At 44.3% G+C, this 18,685-nt stretch overlaps 2 protein-coding genes across 6 annotated transcripts in view; one reads left to right on the forward strand and one right to left on the reverse strand.

The window, feature by feature from the left end:
* LOC112569908 (cilia- and flagella-associated protein 61-like) overlaps window positions 1-18,685 on the forward strand; it is a 50,486-nt gene that overhangs the window by 24,665 nt on the left and 7,136 nt on the right. For all 3 annotated transcript variants that reach the window (XM_025247984.1, XM_025247983.1, XM_025247986.1), the window contains exon 24: window positions 8,180-8,303. In XM_025247984.1, the coding sequence (XP_025103769.1) occupies window positions 8,180-8,303 (124 nt within the window). The remainder of the gene's footprint in view (window positions 1-8,179; window positions 8,304-18,685) is intronic.
* Window positions 1,505-17,536, reverse strand: LOC112569912 (beta-2 adrenergic receptor-like). 3 transcript variants are annotated; one of them, XM_025247991.1, is made up of 2 exons: window positions 17,149-17,536; window positions 1,505-5,677 (listed from the first exon to the last, which is right to left on the reverse strand). In XM_025247991.1, exon 2 carries the CDS (start codon window positions 4,869-4,871, stop codon window positions 2,907-2,909), a length of 1,965 nt encoding a protein of 654 aa, XP_025103776.1. In that variant the 5' UTR covers window positions 4,872-5,677; window positions 17,149-17,536; the 3' UTR covers window positions 1,505-2,906. The 3 variants fall into 3 exon arrangements, with proteins under 3 accessions (XP_025103776.1, XP_025103777.1, XP_025103774.1); XM_025247992.1 differs by lacking the exon at window positions 17,149-17,536 and adding an exon at window positions 14,232-14,363; XM_025247989.1 differs by lacking the exon at window positions 17,149-17,536 and adding an exon at window positions 10,310-11,883.

Here is an 18,685-nt window from a genome sequence, read left to right on the forward strand (position 1 = left end):
TTTGGGTTAAGTACCGTCAATCTCACACCTGTGTCCACGATTGTTTTTTTATCACAACTTTCATCGCTTGTTGACTCGAGGGGTGAAGGTGTCGTTTGGGTGAGGCTGCTTGAGCCAGACTTATTTTCCGCGGGAAAAGGTGGCGATTTATGTGCTGAGCAGGACTTGTCACCGCATGTTAACAAGGTTTTAATGCTTTGTTTATGATTGAAGTTATGCAGGAAGATTTCTCGTGTGTTTCGTGCGCACAGGACAGCAACTGTCGCCAGAGCGCGTGCCGCGTGACGTCATCAAGCCAGGTACTCCATCACGTGGGACGCTGCATGTACTCTTAGAATCAAATCGTTGGTGCACTAATGAAACAAAACAACCAAAAAAAACCAAAAAAAAAAAACCCAAAAAACAAAGCAAAACAAAACAAAAAACAAAAACAAAAACAAACAAAAACAACCCCTGAAGTATCTGATTGCGGCTGATTATTCTCCTCTCCACGTAGTCCCTGATACGATTGCAAACATTGACTGTTTTCTTGCGAAAACACAAAGCTGTCGCAACAAGCAACCAGTGCTGCTTGCCTAGTTGTTGTCTGTCGCACTCGAGGTGCGTTGACACCTGTTGCTGCCACTGAGTCATAAATGCCGTTGAACTACAGCAGCGGGCGGATTGATTCGTCTCTGTGCGGCGTGCGCTGTCCAGATGACTGCACCCGACATTCTGTATGAAAGTCGCTCGGGTGCGCAGCAGATTGGCAGATACCGCGACAGAATCTGTTGATCAGAGAGTCGGAAACACACACCTAAGGTGATATTAATGAGGCTGACATGTTGATTCCTTGGCTGCTGCACACAGATCGATGTTTGGCGTTCGAAGGAAAACAAACCTTTACTAACATAAAAGTGCGCACATATATATATATATACTATATTTATTAATTTTATATTATTATTATTATTATTATTTCTTTTCTGTAAGGCATTTTTTCTAGCCTTTGATGGTGGGGTAGAGCGCTGTATAAATGAACTTTATCATTATGTACATTTATGCACGCGCACACACCTACACACACATACTTACAGACAGTCCGCGGTACTGTTTGAAGACACATGACACACACTGAGCCCACAACAAAGCCACCCTCTCAGTTCACTTCTATTCAATCCCGTTTCGTTCAGTTTTTAGATGTTTAAATGGTCAATAAAAGTCTGCTTCTTTCTAACTTTACACGTTTTATTTCAAGCAAGAAAATAAGTTTGTGAAACTTGATGCCTTCCACAAGTTTACAGTCTTTTGTTTTATTACACTGTGTGAGTGCGTCCGTCTTGAAGGCACTGCATTGTTGTTAGTCACACTGGCTGGGCTTAGGGGAGAAAATGTTAGTGAAATTCTGTGATTGCTACCTATTATTCTATCCACAATCTCGAGACTGTTATTTCCCTTGTTCTTTTCTATGACCATGAAGGATTCAAATCACTATGAATTCGAACAGAATTGATAAGTATCACACTTTGAAGTTTGATTGATTTTATTGACGAGACACAAGTAACACACAAGAAAATCTCTAAAAATGGACATGATCTGGACAGAATTGTAAACTTGAGTTAAATTTCTTGTGGCGCTGCCTTTTCTATACCTCAAAATCAGTTTTGCGATGAAATTCAAATCTCAGTTGAAAGTCAGGTCTTCAATGAAAATTTTTTATTTTTGACATGCTTTCCTCGTTCTCTCCCTCTTCGCAGTTCTTAATCCCCATGACTGTGACTCAACCGAGCGTTTAAACATCCAGAATAATTGCAGCCGTTTCTATAGTAATGAACGGTCTTCATGGCTACCGTTGGCAGCAAACTTGTCCATAAGATCGACCAGCGTGAGCAGTGCAACCAATACATAAACACACCGGATCTTTGTTTATATTTCTCGTCGTCTGAGCATAAAATGCCAGCTGGACTCAAGTTTTATTTTTAAAGCACACTAACTGCGATTAATGGCTTGTGAGTGTTCGTATTTTCACGGCGGCTAACCGCGGAGTGGAGTAATGTTGATTGCAGCAGTCTTATCCGCCGTGTTCTACTCTAACTTATTTGTCACAAGCCACAAGTGTTCGGATGATGACAGATCCGCCTTTTGTCTGTGCTTTTTAACGATTAATCTTTACGGAGACGCTAAACATTATTCATCATAGGAATGAATGAGTAAATCATAAATTTAGCAAAAAATATCGACGTTAATAGTTGTGAAGAGATGATTATTCAAGTTTTTTTTCTCTCTTTCTTTTCCATAAAAATACTGTTCTAGTTATTATTCACTATCCCAACTGTAACACTGTTTTTTATGTGTGTGCGCGCGAGCGCATACTAGTGTGTCTGTTATCCTGTCAACCTGTTGGCTTATTGGTTTTTAAAATTAATGATCTCCGTCTTCACCGAGCACAGATGTTTTCCCGAACATTTGCAAAACGACCTTGCAGAACATCTACGCAGTCATCTATTGCGGTGTTTTTTTTAATTATTTGTCGAATTGAGCTTGTGGGTGTAGCATTGACAGTATTTTAAAAAAATTCTATACTTTTAAAACTTTTGTTTGCTCTACCTAGAAGAATGATTGAATGAACAGGACATAAATAAAATGGGTTGGAATCAATATGTTTACTTTGCTTTTATGTGAAACTACGGCTAACAACAACACACCAATGGACAAGGACAGAAGTGGAGCAAGCAGACGACCGCGGGCATTAACATTTCACACGCTATTCTTAGTAGTCGGCGTAGTTTACAACCTTGAAGATGGACAGAGTAAATTAAATTACCTAAGTATCACAGTAGCAGTTTTGATTAGTTTTCACGAATAGTTTGTTTGACGTTTGGAAAATGTTTCTTTCACTAAAATAACATTCGTCTAAGAGCCTGTCATCATAAACGTATTGAAATAAAGCTCTTTGATCCAAATATGTCCTCGTTTTCTGAAAAAGACTTCACGCTTTTCACTTCATCACTAGAGTTTTTACAGGAATTTTCTGATGGCGAGGAAATGTCCATGTGTTCGGTATCCGGGGGGACCTTCAGCCTCACTTTATGGAAAAGCAAGGGCGGCGAAGGAGAGGCCGCACGAGTGATACCTTCTGGGGGATCAGATGAATTTGTGCTGTGTGCTTGCTCGACGTAGACGTTATGGTGATGACTATCGTCAACTGGTCCTACCGAGGTCTCGTCGTACTCTGTGTCTGCATCGTCTGTCGAGCACAAATTCATCACCACTTGCCCATAGTCCTCGCTCAGCCCACACAGGAACTGTTTGACGGGGATGCCCGGATCTCCCGCATTTAGACGTTGAGGATAGAGAGGGTGAACTTTGTCCAGTTGAGGCTGACTCGGGGTTTGGAAGCTCCGACGCCGAACTTGTGGTGGGCTGATGTCAGGCTGTGCAGTTCCTTGTGATTCGCTTAAAGCTAAGTGTCGAGGACTTTCGAGAGCCGTTACGAGTGAGTTTGTAAGAGGAATCATGATTGGAAGTGGATCCAAGCTTGTGTGCTCAGTTTCTGACATGGCAGAAGCCTTGCTGCCGAACGTGGGCAGCACGGAGCTGTGTGGATTATCGATGTTATCGCCGATGTCATCGTTGATGTCCTGCCTGCTGGGGGCAGTCGTCGGCAGCTTATCATGGCTCACACTTTCATCATTCCATGAGACAGATTTGTTAATTCTTCGCTCATTTGGAGGTTGAATCGCGATCGCAGAATCCTTGTCATCGAAACCACCGTTTAATCTCCCGTGGGGTTCACCCTGAACGTCCAGGTGCCAAGCGGACGGAGACACTTGCTGTAACACGTTTGTGTCGTCACTGGAGAATAGTTCTAGTTGTCTGTTATGCGACTGGTCCTTACCATCGAAGGATGTGGCATTGTCCTTGTTGAACACCGAACGTCGGTACGATTGGCCATCGGTGGGGAGAGAGTCGGAATTGTGCGTAGGGTCCAAGCGTCCACACAGCAAGATTTTCTTCATCGCCTGCTTGAACTTTGTATTGCCATACGCGTAGAAGAAAGGGTTGACACAAGAGTTGGCGTGACTGAGCACGATGGTCACGAGCAAGACATTCGGATGTGGGGATTTTTCGGGAGCGAAGTGTGAAATACAGTTAAGAATATGGAGGGGCAGCCAGCAAATAGCGAAGAGGATGATGACGTAAGCTAGGCACTGCGCCCCGCGCACCTCCTTCGCCCGCTGATGAATGGAGCGACGCAGGCCCGGGGGCAGCACCCTCACCTGGGAAACTGAGCGCCTTCGGTGCTTGCGGATGGTGTGGTAGATGTACAGGTAGATGACAAACATGAAGAGGAGGGGCGGGATGTTGATCCCAAAGAAGATGAAGTAGACCAAGTAATCATACCGGATAACCTTCGTGAAGGAACAGTCCGTGAAGTTGTCCGAGCCCTTGTTCCATCCCATGGTGGGAATCAGGCCCACCAAGATGGCTGTGATCCAGGTGATGACCACCACGTACATGGCTCGCTGGATGGTCAGCAGCCTGTGGTAGTGGAACGGGTATCGGATGGCGATAAAGCGCTCCAGCGCTACGGCGGCCAGGTTGAGGATGGAGATGTTGGTGATGAGAACGACGAGGGAGTTGATGAAGACGCAGGCATGGAAGTTTCTCGGCAGGCCGCGGAAGACGAGGATGGCGGTGGGCGGGATGACCAGGCCCACCAACATGTCGGCGGCGGCCAGGCTGCCGATGAAGCAGTTGGTGATGGTGCGCAGAGCGTGCGTCTTGAAGATGGCCAGCAGCACCAGGCCGTTGCCCAGCGTGGAGAACACGCCTACCACGCACTCTGACGTCATGTAGATCCAGTCCGTCGTGGTGATGTTTTCGTACATATCGGTGTCGTCACTTCCTTCAGCCGGCAGGGCGCCCTCTGGCGTTCACTCTTGCGGACGTAATGACCCTGCTTGTTGCTTTGTTCTTTTGGAAACATCAAAAGATTGGCTGTAGATTGACTCAGAGACGATGAAAGGAAGACAGGATGAAGGTGAGCAAGGGAGGCTTACAGCCTTTCAGATTTGCTCGCTGATCACCGAAAGACATCCATGAAAAATTGAAAGCTTTAGCGTCATCAGTGGTCGTGAATTTGTAATGTTTGATGATTCAGAAGTTTCACGAAAAACACCAGCACCCGTGGACTTAAACGAGCAGCTGGGATGCTGCAGAGTCAGTGCAGGTACGAGAGAGCTGATGACAAATTACAAAGAAAGTTGAAAGAGTGTAGGAGGACTGTTCAGTCGGATCTTCCTCCTGTTTGACACAAAACAATTGTTGAGTTTTTCCCCAACTGATGGAGAGTAATTCTCTATCGCCACCCGTTGAAGGTGCGTTCACGCGTCGTAGATGTCGAGGTCTCGTGACCCGCCAAGTGCGAGCCAGTGATGGGGAACCGTTGGTCTCCACAAAAACAGTCTGCAGCACATCGAATGAGAAACAAATTACCTCTAAGCTTCTTGAAGCTTAAAGATGTCATTCATCTTCTTCCTCTGACCCGACAACAATCCATTTATCACTCGTTTCGCTGGAACTTAACCTGTTTGATGTCCAAAGCAGTCCGAAATTGGTCCAGTCAGCGGCCATACCGGTTGCTCTGACGACAGTTCAGGCTAGGATCATCTTGTCCTGGGCCGATTTCTGTAATCTGCAAGAAAAAAATTAAAGAGATACACGTTAAGCAGAAGCTGCAAACGTTTAAAAGTCAAACATCCGTTTTCTGCTCACAAATATAAATTACAGGACCTTACATTTCTCAATGACAAGCCTACTGCGGCGATTTGTTTATGGGACAAAGCAGTGCGAACCATCAGCGAGCGAAACAAATAAATTGTTTGCATGGTGACCAAGGCCACTTCGTGTCACAAACAATTAGCACCGCCATTTTTGTTGTCACCGGTGACAGACCATTGAAGATGAGTGTTAGTTCAGGTCGTTGTTAACTGTAGAGGTGAGGCATGGCTGCCATCAGTGGACCGGCAACGGGTCCAGCCCTTGCAGCTCGACGTCATCGTCTCGCAATTCATCGCAGCGTTAATATTCACGCATGGATGACGCTCGTTCCGGTCCACCAGTCTGCAAACTCGGTTCGCTGCTGATTACCCAGAGGCGGCAAAGAGGTGTAAAAACTGCGTGGAGCAACAGAGATGTCCTGCTTTGATAGTACTAGGTCTTCCTTTGATCTAGCTCTGTCTATTGTACACGGATATCACATCAATACCTGGACTTGTTTCCGGATAACCAGAGGCTTGTGATACTTGAGTGACGGAGAGGAGGACGGAATGAGGAAGGTCTCATTTCAGCGGTAATGAAGGAGGAGAATCCGAGCAACGGGAGGAAGGCCTGAGACCTATTCGAGCATGACGCGTGCGAAAGAATTTCTCGAGTACTAATTGTTCCGTTTATGCCGTGAATAACGAGAGCAGCATACAATGACGGGTGTTCATTGGGTGTGACAAGGAGTGGACAGCTCTTACTCTGGACAATATACTCAAGTGCGCAGCCTCCCAGAGGTCCAGGCCGCCATGTGCAGCCGTGAACGTTTTTAGATACACGTAGCTGTCGGGTGAAGTTGTTATGTACACTAACTGTCGGGTAAAATATACCAGACTTGCTGAAACTCACGTCCATGTTTGCCCGGTTACATTAAAAAAAAAAAAATCCTTAATCCGAATATAAACTTGTTTTACAATGAATGGGTTTTATTCCTTATAAGATACTGATTTCAAAGGTCATCTCTGACCTGTTGTCAAGAGACAGGTCTTGTCCCATGGCAGTTCTAACCTGAAGACCACTCTTCTGCTGATGTCAGCCGGTGCCAGCCGTTGACCTCGCGCAATTATACATGGATTGGACAATCTCTTCTCGCTAACAGTCGCTAGACAATCTCTGGCCATCTTTAAATCGGTCATTGAGGTAGCAACCCTGCTTCTGATAATGGATAATGGGCGCGACGAAAAGATAGGTGCCCTTAGCGTGCACAGGTTGATTCCAGAATGTAAACGAGTTTTCTTCCAATCTAACCCGAGAGGGCGATGAATGATAAGAGCGCAGAGTAATAGCTGTGTGACCACTGGAGCGTGGACAGGAGAGAGGACGTTGGTCACGTGCGAGCGCAGGTAGCAGCGGCCATCAGGTGTGCTTCTACCCCGAAACGATTGAAAACTGAGTGTGTTTTTTTTTTTTTTTTTGAAGTGTGCGAGGCTTGGGGGACACAGAAATATCGTGCTTTTGAAGTGCTGGAGAATACAAACAAAGAAGAGATATTTGTGCTGCCAGCAGGCCTCCCAGAACGAGGCCAGAAGACAGAAGGGACAAGGAGAGTGCTGCGCACAGCTCATTCCTCGCCGAGTGGTCGATAGCAGTAAAAGCATTCTGATCACAGAATGCATTAGTGAACATTTGTGCTTCCGTAAGATGCAGCAAGCAGTCGCCGCCATATCAAAATATTTAACACGAGGACAAGCATGGGAAGAACAATCAATGGAGAGGCGCGTGTGTAAATAGCATGAAACTCATTCCGAGCTATTGTCATGGCGCGAGAGCACGAGTGGGAACGACATAGACATGAATAAAATATAATTACAGATGTAAAACACACATATATGATTGTATTTTATTCATGACTGTATTTGTTAGTTTCTGTCGTTCCTTCTCCTGTCTTTAATATTTAAATACAAACGTACGCGCGCCCGCGTGTGTGAAAGAGAGAAAGGGTGTGTGAGTAAGAAAGAGATGATGTGAGAGTTATTTTTTCTATCTCAGTTTCAGTAAATGTCTCACAGTTGCTAAGTAACCTTAATCTTTACAACACTCTTCTGACTTGTGCAGTGTATGGTTTGGATGGCATAAAAAAGACTTTTATCCCTTTCTGAAATTGGTTTTGATGCATAAAACAATTTGTTCGAGTTTCTATGGATTGAAAAATGTTCTAAATCACTTTAATTGTACAAGCTTAACATTATATTGACAATAGTACTGACTTCATCATTCATTTTTCAAAATACTTTTTCAGACTAGTAAATAATTCTTGTGGTATGGTAACTTCGGGCGTGAAGCTGGGCCTGACTGTGACCTGTAACACTTCAGGTTCACAGAACCAGGTCACCAGGTGCAGTGGAGCTCACTCGGTGCCTTTCGTTTGTTGCAGCTCGCCAACGAGATGCTGAGGTTGTTTGATCCCACCCTGGACTCCATGTCTTCACCCCCCGAGGAGCCCCTCAACCTCATCCCCATGTACAGAAGTCCCCGCCTTTTGGGAGGCTACCTGCCAGGTAAGTCTTCCTCCGCTGGTGCTCGTGGCCGTCACATGCGAGAATATTGAGACCATGACAATAACCGGACGCGATTTTTTTTTCTGCACTGACTCGAGCAGCTGATCTGTTGTACGCATGAGCGAGCAGTCAAACGCGGTTAACAAACCTTTGCTCTGGTCGTTTGGTCTAAATGAAAGACAAAACCTTAAATATATACAAAAGCTAACCCGAAACCTAAGCCAAGTCTATCTCTGTCTTAATCATAGATGTGAACCTAGCAGGTTCCCAGTCACTTAATCCCCAGACACTTCATCCCCGACACTTCATCCCCTAGACTTTTAATCCCTAAGCACTTAATCCCCAGACACTTAATCCCTAAACTAAATCCTTAACTATAAAAATTATGAAGTCAGCGAAAAATTTAATTGAAATTCAAATAATCCAAATTCAAATCATGCTATTAACTTCAACGTCATTTGAACATCTACAACATTAGTTAAAGTTCATATAAGCTAGTAAATTTAATGTTCTTCAACAATATGATATGAAAATTGTTCTTGAGTGTTCGCGAGGTAATTGCTGCTAATCAATATGACAATGCTTTATAGAAGAATCAGTGATTAGAAATCACACATCACACATTGCTCTGTACAGTGTGGGGATGACGTATTCTAATTCAGTGCTTTGATAGAAGCATTACATAATGCTTTATAAAGGATTAAGTGTCTGGGGATGAAGTGTCGGGGATTAAGTGCTTAGGGATTAAAAGTCTAGGGGATGAAGTGTCGGGGATGAAGTGTCTGGGGATTAAGTGACTGGACACCAACCTAGCAATTTAATACACGCACACACACACACACACAAAATCTCTCAAGAACAACAACAAATTAAATACAAAATAAAGCGTGCCTACCAACGGGAAAAATCGAACCCACAGCGTTCACACTGAAAACCACTCACTTTACTCACTGCACCATAGCAGCTTCCACAAAACGCAATCAGCAGTTACGCAAGCGAAATGCAAATGAAAGTATAGCATCGACAATGGACACCGTGAAGGGACACATTAAAAGACGGTGCGCGCATGCATCGGAAAAATCGCTGCACACGAAAAAGTCGCTGCCCCGCGTGCCCCGGGTGCCCCGGGTGGATCGTAACGCTCCGCACTGCCTCACGCATGCGTATCACCCTAAGTGTTGGCAATAAAGACGGCGGTGGACAGTGGGGCACGGGGTTAGGAGCATCTCTACGTCACACGACAGCTTGTTTCTATGTCACATGACAGCTGTTTCTATGTCACATGACAGCTGTTTCAATGTCACATGACAGCTGTTTCTATGTCACATGACAGCTGTTTCTATGTCACATGACAGCTGTTTTGTTCGCAGTTAACGATTCTCAGCTGACGAGTCGTTTACAAATGGATCCCGTCTGTGGTCAACCTGCGCGGCATTTCATCACAATTCATCACAAAAGCAGTGGCGTGGTGAAAGCTCGGTCGTCAGTGGAGTTTGTCTCTATGGGATACACAGGCATTAATGGTCAAGTCCAGGCAGCGGGACAGGTGTGGTCGTTTGCTAGTGTTTACTTTCACCAGCCACCACTACTACCACCTCTACCTCCAAGATGATGTTTTGGGTAGCAAGAGAAGCCGAAAGGAATAAACAAGATTATATCGAATTGGAGACCAGAAATGGTCAACGCCGACATTTGCAGCTCCACAAATTTTCTTGTTTAGTAATTTTTCTTTGCTTGATATCAGGTTCTTTAAAACGTCACACTGTCTGTGCTTGGTATTGGGACTTTTCAGTCGCAATTTGAAGAATGGGTGCAGATTACTGTTCGAGAACATTTTACAAACAGTAAAAAGTTTAATATGTATATAGACATGATCTAGCTGTTGGACAGGCTCGCTTCTTCAATTGTAACAAATATGAATTCACGCTCTCCTCTCTCGTTACTCAATTATTCACCAGTCGTGATGGGATGTTAAGAGGTACATAAAATGTTACAATGTGGCTTACTGTATCAGCTGAGTGGCAGGAACTGTCGAGCAAGGATGAGACACTCCCGATGTGCCGACTGTTGGGAGCTGAATGACGACGAGATGGAGAAGATAGCGAAGCTCGCGTGGGATCGACATCTAACGTTGTTTCCACAACATGGATACCAACATCAATTTATGGCAGTAAATCCTGTCATCATATAATTTTAGCAGAAGCAGGATATTACTGACTTCATCTTACGTTTCTGTTTACATTTAGAGAGGTTTCTGTTTGTTGCTGACGTGAAGGTACTCCATGTTGTGTAACAAGTGTAGTGCGGAGTAATACAAGGGGTGTAAAACGTCCTGAGAAAGTAAATCAGCCATCAGCAACACTGTACAATGCAAAGGAAAAAATATTTCTAATGGGGACGTTAATGTTAACGGGAGAACTCCGTTAATTTTTAAATGCTTCTCGGAAAATAATTTCAAGAGTTCATCTCATCTTGCCTCCCGACGTGACATGTTTCCAGTGTCGTGGATGTAGAATCGGAAAGTGGGACACATCGTTGTTTCTGGAAACCTGAATTGTTGATACACGCGCATTTTGTGTCAATGTGATGCAACAACAGGGTGTTCGTGAGAAAAATGAAAGTGCTTTCTGCAACTTGCCATGGGAACTGAGATCCCATTCTGCTTGACACAGGTCTGCCTCATGTTGTATCGCGTGTTGCGGAAGTACAAAGAGAAAAGAAACATGACTTAGGATTTCACAGCTTGTTGAAGAAAATTATTTGATATATACTTCCTTTTAAGTTAGTAGTTAGCTGCTCCAATACAGATTTGGGAAGTCAATGTAAGGAAATAAATCTGGTCACTCTCTATTTACTTCCTTCGACAGTTTACTTTCAGAAATTTCTATGTATGAGAGAGAGAGAGAGAGAGAATGAGGGAGAGAGAAGTTTTTCCAAGAAAACTGTAGAAGGAAGTAAACTGGACAACTTAACAATCCAACTGAGGCTTTGTGATAAGTGGATTAAAACATTCCCAGTTATCGGACAACAGTGGGCTTCAATAAGAAAATTAAAAACTGGACAACACACAAACTGAAATTGATTTTGCTGATCAACATTTGTCTGAGCTCAGCGGAGACGCTCCCCTCTAATGGCGATGCCTTTGATTCCGGAGAAGTGTGCTGTCGTTGGGAGGCTGCAGTCCATCCACAGAGAAAGGAGGGAGGGGAACAGGCAATCGATGGCTGCTGATGCTGCTTGAGAAACGACCACGACGGTTGCTGTGGAATTCATTTCCGTGTCTAAACACACAAGCTGCCAGTAAAACGCCGCAAATCGTTAACTTCGTGACCTAACTGGTACTCGGTCCTCAAACTTTGTCATCCTGTCACACAGCCGGGGGGAAAAAAACATAAAATGTAGGAAATACTTAACAAACCCACTTTTGTAAACAATAATTACTTAAATAGGGTTTTCATATTTATTTGTATTATGTTTGATAATTAAGGGCATACATGAGATACTTTTTATTTTGCGGGTTTTCTGGACCTTTTATGAGAAAACCTTTAAAGTTTGAATACAGTGATTCATTTGATTTATTTTACTGGATTTATTGGAAGGAAAATGTGGATGGGACCTGTTACGGAAGCTGGAGATGTGGACAGGAGGATCTTGTTAGCGCGTGACATCGAGAGCTCGTCAACGTGTATGTGCAAAACTGTATTGCTTCATTGGTGGCTGGTCACGCCGAATAAACATTGAGGTCTCTGGCACAGTAAACTAGTTAGTCCGACCTTGTAAACGTCCAGAATGTTGATATATTTTACCAGAAACAAGCTTTGATTACACGGCTTACAATCCTCATTGTCTTAGTGAAGAGAACTTTACCGCTCGGCCACGTTCTGATTGAGACAAACAAATGGACGGACGGACGAGATAAAAAAAAAATCGCTACATATTGTTGTTTGTCTGTTGAACATGTCAAGTGCAGAACACGGAGATACACATATCTACACCACACTACGATAGATGGTCGAAAGGTTAAAACAAAGGAAGTCAGGGTCCTGCCGCACAGTTTTGTGAATGACAGTGTAATACATACCAGCGTCCTTGGAAACGGATTGATTATTTTTAGTTGACATTTCCGTGTGGTTTCTTAAAGGGAAATGGAAATGAATGACATTATCAAAACTTCTCTTTTTTTCGTGTGGCAATCATTCTTATGCCTTGCTATCGACTAATGTCGAGGGACCTCTGTTTCCCACATCATCGTCCGTCTCCTGTGCCAGCCGTTCAAACTCTGTATTATTGGCAGGCTCAAAAATGGAATACAACTGTTTGTTCAGGCCAAACAAACTGAAGTGCACGATTGGAGGACCACCAGCTCAGAGAAATACTTGACATCTCTCTCTCTCTCTGTGTAACTTAGATATAAGTACGTACGGCCCTCCACCAACACACGCGCGCATACATTTTTTAGCAATCGTGTTCGATTCTCTTGAGTTTGAAGCATTATCATCAATGTCAATATATCTTATAAGTTAACCGCTGGTTTTCTTTGACTGGTGCATTAACCCTTAGTCTACGACTTGGATGGATTTGGTGGAGGATTCTATGGTTTTATTTGGTTCCCGTCGCCCACTCCACTCTCTAGAGACAGTTTGCCTTCTGCTACCTGCCACCAGTTGGACTGGTTTAACGGATCTTTGCCTTTCATGTGACAGTCAATGCTGTTTCTGTAATTATGATGTAAAAACATGTAAGTGAGTGAAAGGGAGACTGTCGGGGCATGCAACACATGCCTGACCGCGGTAAAGGCTGTTCTTAACCGGACAAATGTTTGACCAAGTTTGTCAAAGTTGTGTTGTAACCAGCGGTTGGGTAGCAAATACTCGGGACATTCGAACTTTGATCAACAAGCTCAGGTCTCAACTTGTTGGCCAGAAGGACTTCGTAGTTAGAGCAGCAGGACTTCAGGGCACCGAGAATGTTTGATGCTTCGGTTATTTGTCCGGTTTATAAAAAAAAAGTTTTAAACGTGGTAACTTTGTGAGCAATTCTGAAAGACAGAAAAAGTTTTTTTTTTTTTTTTTTAAAGACAGACGTAATAAGTAGAAATGGGATGAAGTAAATATATCGAAGCTTACTCCTACAACAGCGCTTATTCAGAGACGTGACACAAACAAACAGCAACAAACAAAACAAAACACAACAAAACAAAAACAAACAAGAGAGAAGAGAAACAAGCTGTCGCTGTTGCGTTGGAGATACGGAAGTAATCAGAGTCGTTAGCCTCGGCAGCTCGGCTGGGAGCTGAGAGTTGTAAGGCCATACACAATACTTGGCGCTGTTGCTGTCGTCGTTGTTGCTGCTGTTGTTTAGCAGATATCGTTAGCGATCGACAAAACTAAATATATTCAGTAAATTACAGCGTCTTACGCCCAACCTCGCATTTGTATATACATGTAACAGTAGATCGGTAACGATTTCTGCAATGCTTTGAATGTATTAATGAACTAAAACTCGTTTTCACACTCATGTCCCGAGCCCTTAACGCTTTGCCTACCACTAGATTTTAATATAATTAATGTACGGAGAGAGACAGCCGGAAGTGACGGTTGAATGACCAGCATACTTGTCACTGAGACAAAAGTGACAGCACAGCACTCTAGCATTGTCGGCAATGAAAGATGAGGCTTTAATGTGATTCTCTCCTCTCATAAGGAAACCATAAAGTCTCGTGTTGTATTCAGAAACCTTCATGTTCTCATACAGGTATATATGTTACTTCACCTGTCACTTTGATACAGGTAGAGATTGTAACGCTGTGGACAGTTGGTTACAACTTTTGTCTTCTCAGTGACAGAAGATGTACGCAAAAGTTGGGAAATAATGAAAGTTACGAAAGTCTGCATTCATCGACAGCGCCACAGTGTTTCCTGTACTCACGTTTTCCATAGCTGACATTGTCTGTACATCGTCTATCAGAGGCACTTACTCAGCGAGCCACTGCTAACACCATTTCCGCTCACCAAAGTGACGTCAGCGGCTTTTGAACTGGTGAGTTACGGCGCTTTTCTCACATTCTCGAAAACCAATTTTCTCTTCGCAGATTCGAGTTACAGGCATTGACTATAAATGGAGTCTTTAGATCGCGATATGCTCTCGTCGGAAGTCGCCGAAGTCTCGCTCGTGTGTTACATCCGGGTATCTTTTCCCACAGGGAATATCCAGCTGAGTATTGCTTTCAGGTTGTAACAAGCTGAGTTGGCTTAAGATATAATAGAATGAAATTTCAGATTTGTCCATTCTATGAAAATGTTTAAAATTCTTAGAACAGGAAGATGGCAGGGGTCAGAAGAGAAAAGAAGGAAACGAGAAAGAGATGCGGCTTTGATATCAATTAATCGGATTGTAACTTTAGCGGCGCTTCAGTTCACTTGAAACCACAGATTGTAACTACAACGGCGATGATTTCCGCGGAATGGTTACATATTTGTATGTGAGAGAGAAGATGGCGAGATGTTAGAGAAGTCGGGGTTAGAGGTCATCTCTGTGCTCTGCCGTTTGACGATCGCCTGATGAAGGCACAAGGGCGAAAACGCCGAGCAAAGCTTTAATGTTGGCACTAAAATATTTCATGGCGAGGCAGGCTGGGGCTGACTAAAAGAACGGTTTCCCAAGTCGTAACTATTGATGCAGATCGATGTTAAGGTGACGGAGCACGAGTACATAAACAATCGTAATTGACGGACAGGACAAGGGCTTGGCTCTTTCTGCAGTTTCCGGCGGCAGCTGGTAAGCTTGTAGTTAGCCGCACATATTCGCACGCGCGAACGCACGAGCTCACACATCTTGCATGATCAGGAACACCGGAGGTGAAGGAGGAGGGGATCGGGACAACCGTTAGTAATGCCCACAAGTCGTTAGGTCACACACGGACGACGTCACACACGTTGTTCACCTGGCCTGGGAGAGACTTCTTATATAGGGTTTGTTACAGGGGCAGGTTATCGACTGGGTAGAACAAATAATGACGCCCTACTCTACCTCCTTCGACATTTTTGTCGACTAAAGTTGAGCTGAACTGTATAAGTTATATATATATTTTTAATGTTTTCTCTCTTTTGTAAACTAATGAAAGGCGAACTACCGAAAACAGGAAATGGTGACTGAGGACTAGAATTTAAAATTATTTATTCATATGGATAATGGTTTTCAAATTTAAAAACATGTTTTTGTTTTGTTCCGGCTGTTGAGACATATATCTAGTGGTTGGACGTTAATTATTATTCGGTGTTCGGCATACCCGGTACAACCAACAACAACAACAACACCATAAACAAAGAAGACAGACGCGTCACCTTGACAGATAGCTGCACTACACAACGTAATGAAGAAAAAGAATGCAAACAATGTTATTAGTCCCGCTATTAATAGACACAAGGTGTGGTCCGCGCACAGCGTGAAGTTCACGTGCAGGTCACAAGGCCATTGATAACGAACACTCGCGGCGCTTAGAACAGAGATGATAATGAGAAGAAGGCCAGAGATACGGGTGGCCAACGAGAGTGGTCATTTCCTTCTCTTCTCTGGCACCCGGCACGCGCCCTGACCCCCGGGTGGGTGTAGCAGACGCGTTTTGCGCTTATTCTAAGGTCGGGGGCGTGTTCGTGCGCGTGCGTGTGTGTGTGTGTGGGTGGGTGGGTTAGTGGTGAGAGTGGGCGGAGGGCTGCAGGACATGGGGGTGAGATCATCAGACAATAGCAATGGTTTTTACGGCTTTTGAACGGGAAAAGCTGGAGTAGAGCACACTGAATGACATATCAGGTCAGTGTGTTCGACTTTCTTCATAGCTCCCTATGTGTCCTGTTGGCCGGGGCTAGAGTAGAAGGGGTAAGTAATAAAACGTGTTCGTAACTTAGTAGGGGGGAGGAGGAGGAATGTCAATGGGGAAGGGGAAATCGTTCTACACCTTGACAGTGATTTGTGCCACAGGGTCACAGGGGACAGGTAAAAGGTCTAATAATAGCAGTAGGGTAGTAAAGTCAAGGTTTGCAACAAATTCCGATACCGCTTTTTTAGCCACAAACGATCGAAAAACTAATTAAAACCCCGCACTTTTCCTTCAGCATGGTTTCCCAGCTGTTTCCACACTGGAGTCAGTCACCACATTTTAAGAACTCTTCAATTATTATTTCTGATCAATTTTTCATCACCTAGATCGGTGCGGTTCTTATAGTTTGTAACTTCCTAACTTTGGAAGATGTATATTCTACTTTTATTGTCTATTTTGTGTGCCTTTTATGCCTGTTCGTTGAAAGTTTGACCCCGGCTAAAGTCGATTTCAATAAACTTCAATGTTCTGTTCGCCACAAAGCTCGGGCACGCATGTTGTGCGTTAGGGAAGTCATCAAAGACAGAGCTCGCAGGGAAAGTAAAAGCTTTCACGCTGTGAACAGTATGTGAGTTCACCGACACAGAAACACAGGACAACAGGCCGTCGGGGTTACTGTGACGACTTCATCATCTCCGTTATCACACACCTTCCCTACCTCGCTGTGACACGTGGATACCACCAGTAGATTAGATAGATACGCAGCAAGCATCGTGTGCTACTTTCCAAACAAATACCGATGATCGATGTTGTGTATAATCTGACTTTTGGAAATAATTTTGAATTGTGAAACACCATCGGAAAAATAAACAGAACAGGAAGATTTGTAATTAATTAAGTCATAACATTTTGTCATTAAGCTATATGTCACTCTCGCCTCCTGTCACTTTTTTTTTTTCAAAATGCTGAGGATGCTTCCATCCAATGTCTTCTTCATTCGCCAGACCTCGTGCTAGCGAATAGACTTACCTTGCTGCGTGCGTATCCGAAAGGAGGGTCACGTTCTTGTCGCCGGCAACGTAGGGGGCAAGACGTAGACGTAGACGCTGGCAGATCAACCTTCCTTTTCGCTCCGGAACAAAATTGTGGATGTGTTGGGTGGGAGCTGGCGACAGGAGTGGCGTGGTTAGTAACCAGCGTGCGTGGGTCAAGCTGGTGTGACGACACGCACCACACACGGTAGCGGCCCGCCGGAGACTGGGAACCCCGCGACAGGTGACAACAACCCACCCTGCAGCGGACCAGGTGCGCGTTACCTGTCGTCCGTACGCACGGGGCGCGCCGAGCAGACGCCGGTGGCACGCGCAGGAGTTGTTTTGTAGGGAAGCATGAGGTGTTGGTGTGTGTGTGCATTTTTGTAAAGTCGCAGGGTAAGTGAGGTGTTAGAGCCCCTATACCAGCGGTTCTCAACCTTTTACATGTGGCGACCCCCCTGACGAACACCGGTACGTCCGCGACCCCCCTTAGCCGGCGAGGTCGGTGGAAGAGCGGGGGGGGGGGGGGGAGCTTTAGCTAACCTCGAACGCCGCGTCGAGGAAATCAATGCAATTCAACAACGGAAGAGCAAAGTTCGTATCTGCAAGAAGTATAACTGTTAATGAAATTTTACTAAAGCTAATAAATATTATTTTATTGGACACTCACTTTGATTAATGAGAAGGTTGAGCCTGCTTGCTGTTGCATAAAGAAGCGAACCTGGGTGCGATGTTCGTACCCACTGCTATTCGCAGCTCAGCCTCTGCGTCCACACGATTTCTGTATTTCGACTTCAGTGCTGCCAATGCTGAAAATCCTTGCTCACACATATATGAAGTTGAAAATGTTAGAAGAACTTTCATTGCTTTCTCAGAAAGCACCGTTGACGCTAATCCAGAATGTTGGCACTGGTGTTGTTTGGAAGACCATTTTCAGGGATTGGTCACTCGAAAGGTCGATGAGCTGCTCTTCTTCTTCCGTGGACAACCCGCTTGTGCTAGGATCAGCCAGAAATGGATTACGAATCCAATCGTATTTAGTCACATCAATTTCAGCGAAATAATGCTGAAACCTTTCTTGCAGTCCGTTTAGATGGGCAATAATTACATTCTTCACCTGATCAAGATTCAAGTTGTCAGCCTTGCACTTACACAAGCACGGAAACATATCAAAAATATTTTCTTGGCGTATCTTTTGCGTCCACAACGAAATTTTTCGGACGAAAGCATTCATCTTGTCAGTTGTTTGTAATATGGTGGTGTAATATAGGGGAGTCAGCGATGAGAGATTGGGGGAGAAAGAGGGCAAAAGGCGAGAGGAGGGAGATTGGAGGCTTAATTGTTGAGAGGGAGATTGTGTTTTGAGTTTTGGAAGTGAGAAGTCACTGCATGCCGAGACAGTGTACTTGAATAGGAAGAAGAGATTTGGAGTTTGAGCCCCCGCACCACTCGGTTACACAATGTAAACTAATTCCACTAATACCAGTATAAGAAACTTTTTTTAAAAAATGACCACCTTCGCGACCCCCTTG

Source organism: Pomacea canaliculata, linkage group LG8 (genome assembly GCF_003073045.1).
Source record: "Pomacea canaliculata isolate SZHN2017 linkage group LG8, ASM307304v1, whole genome shotgun sequence".
Lineage (NCBI taxonomy): Eukaryota > Metazoa > Mollusca > Gastropoda > Architaenioglossa > Ampullariidae > Pomacea > Pomacea canaliculata.

Bases quoted from the DNA above. Each gene is read 5' to 3' on its own strand.
- LOC112569912 (XM_025247991.1), bottom strand. From the start codon at position 4,871: ATGTACGAAAACATCACCACGACGGACTGGATCTACATGACGTCAGAG.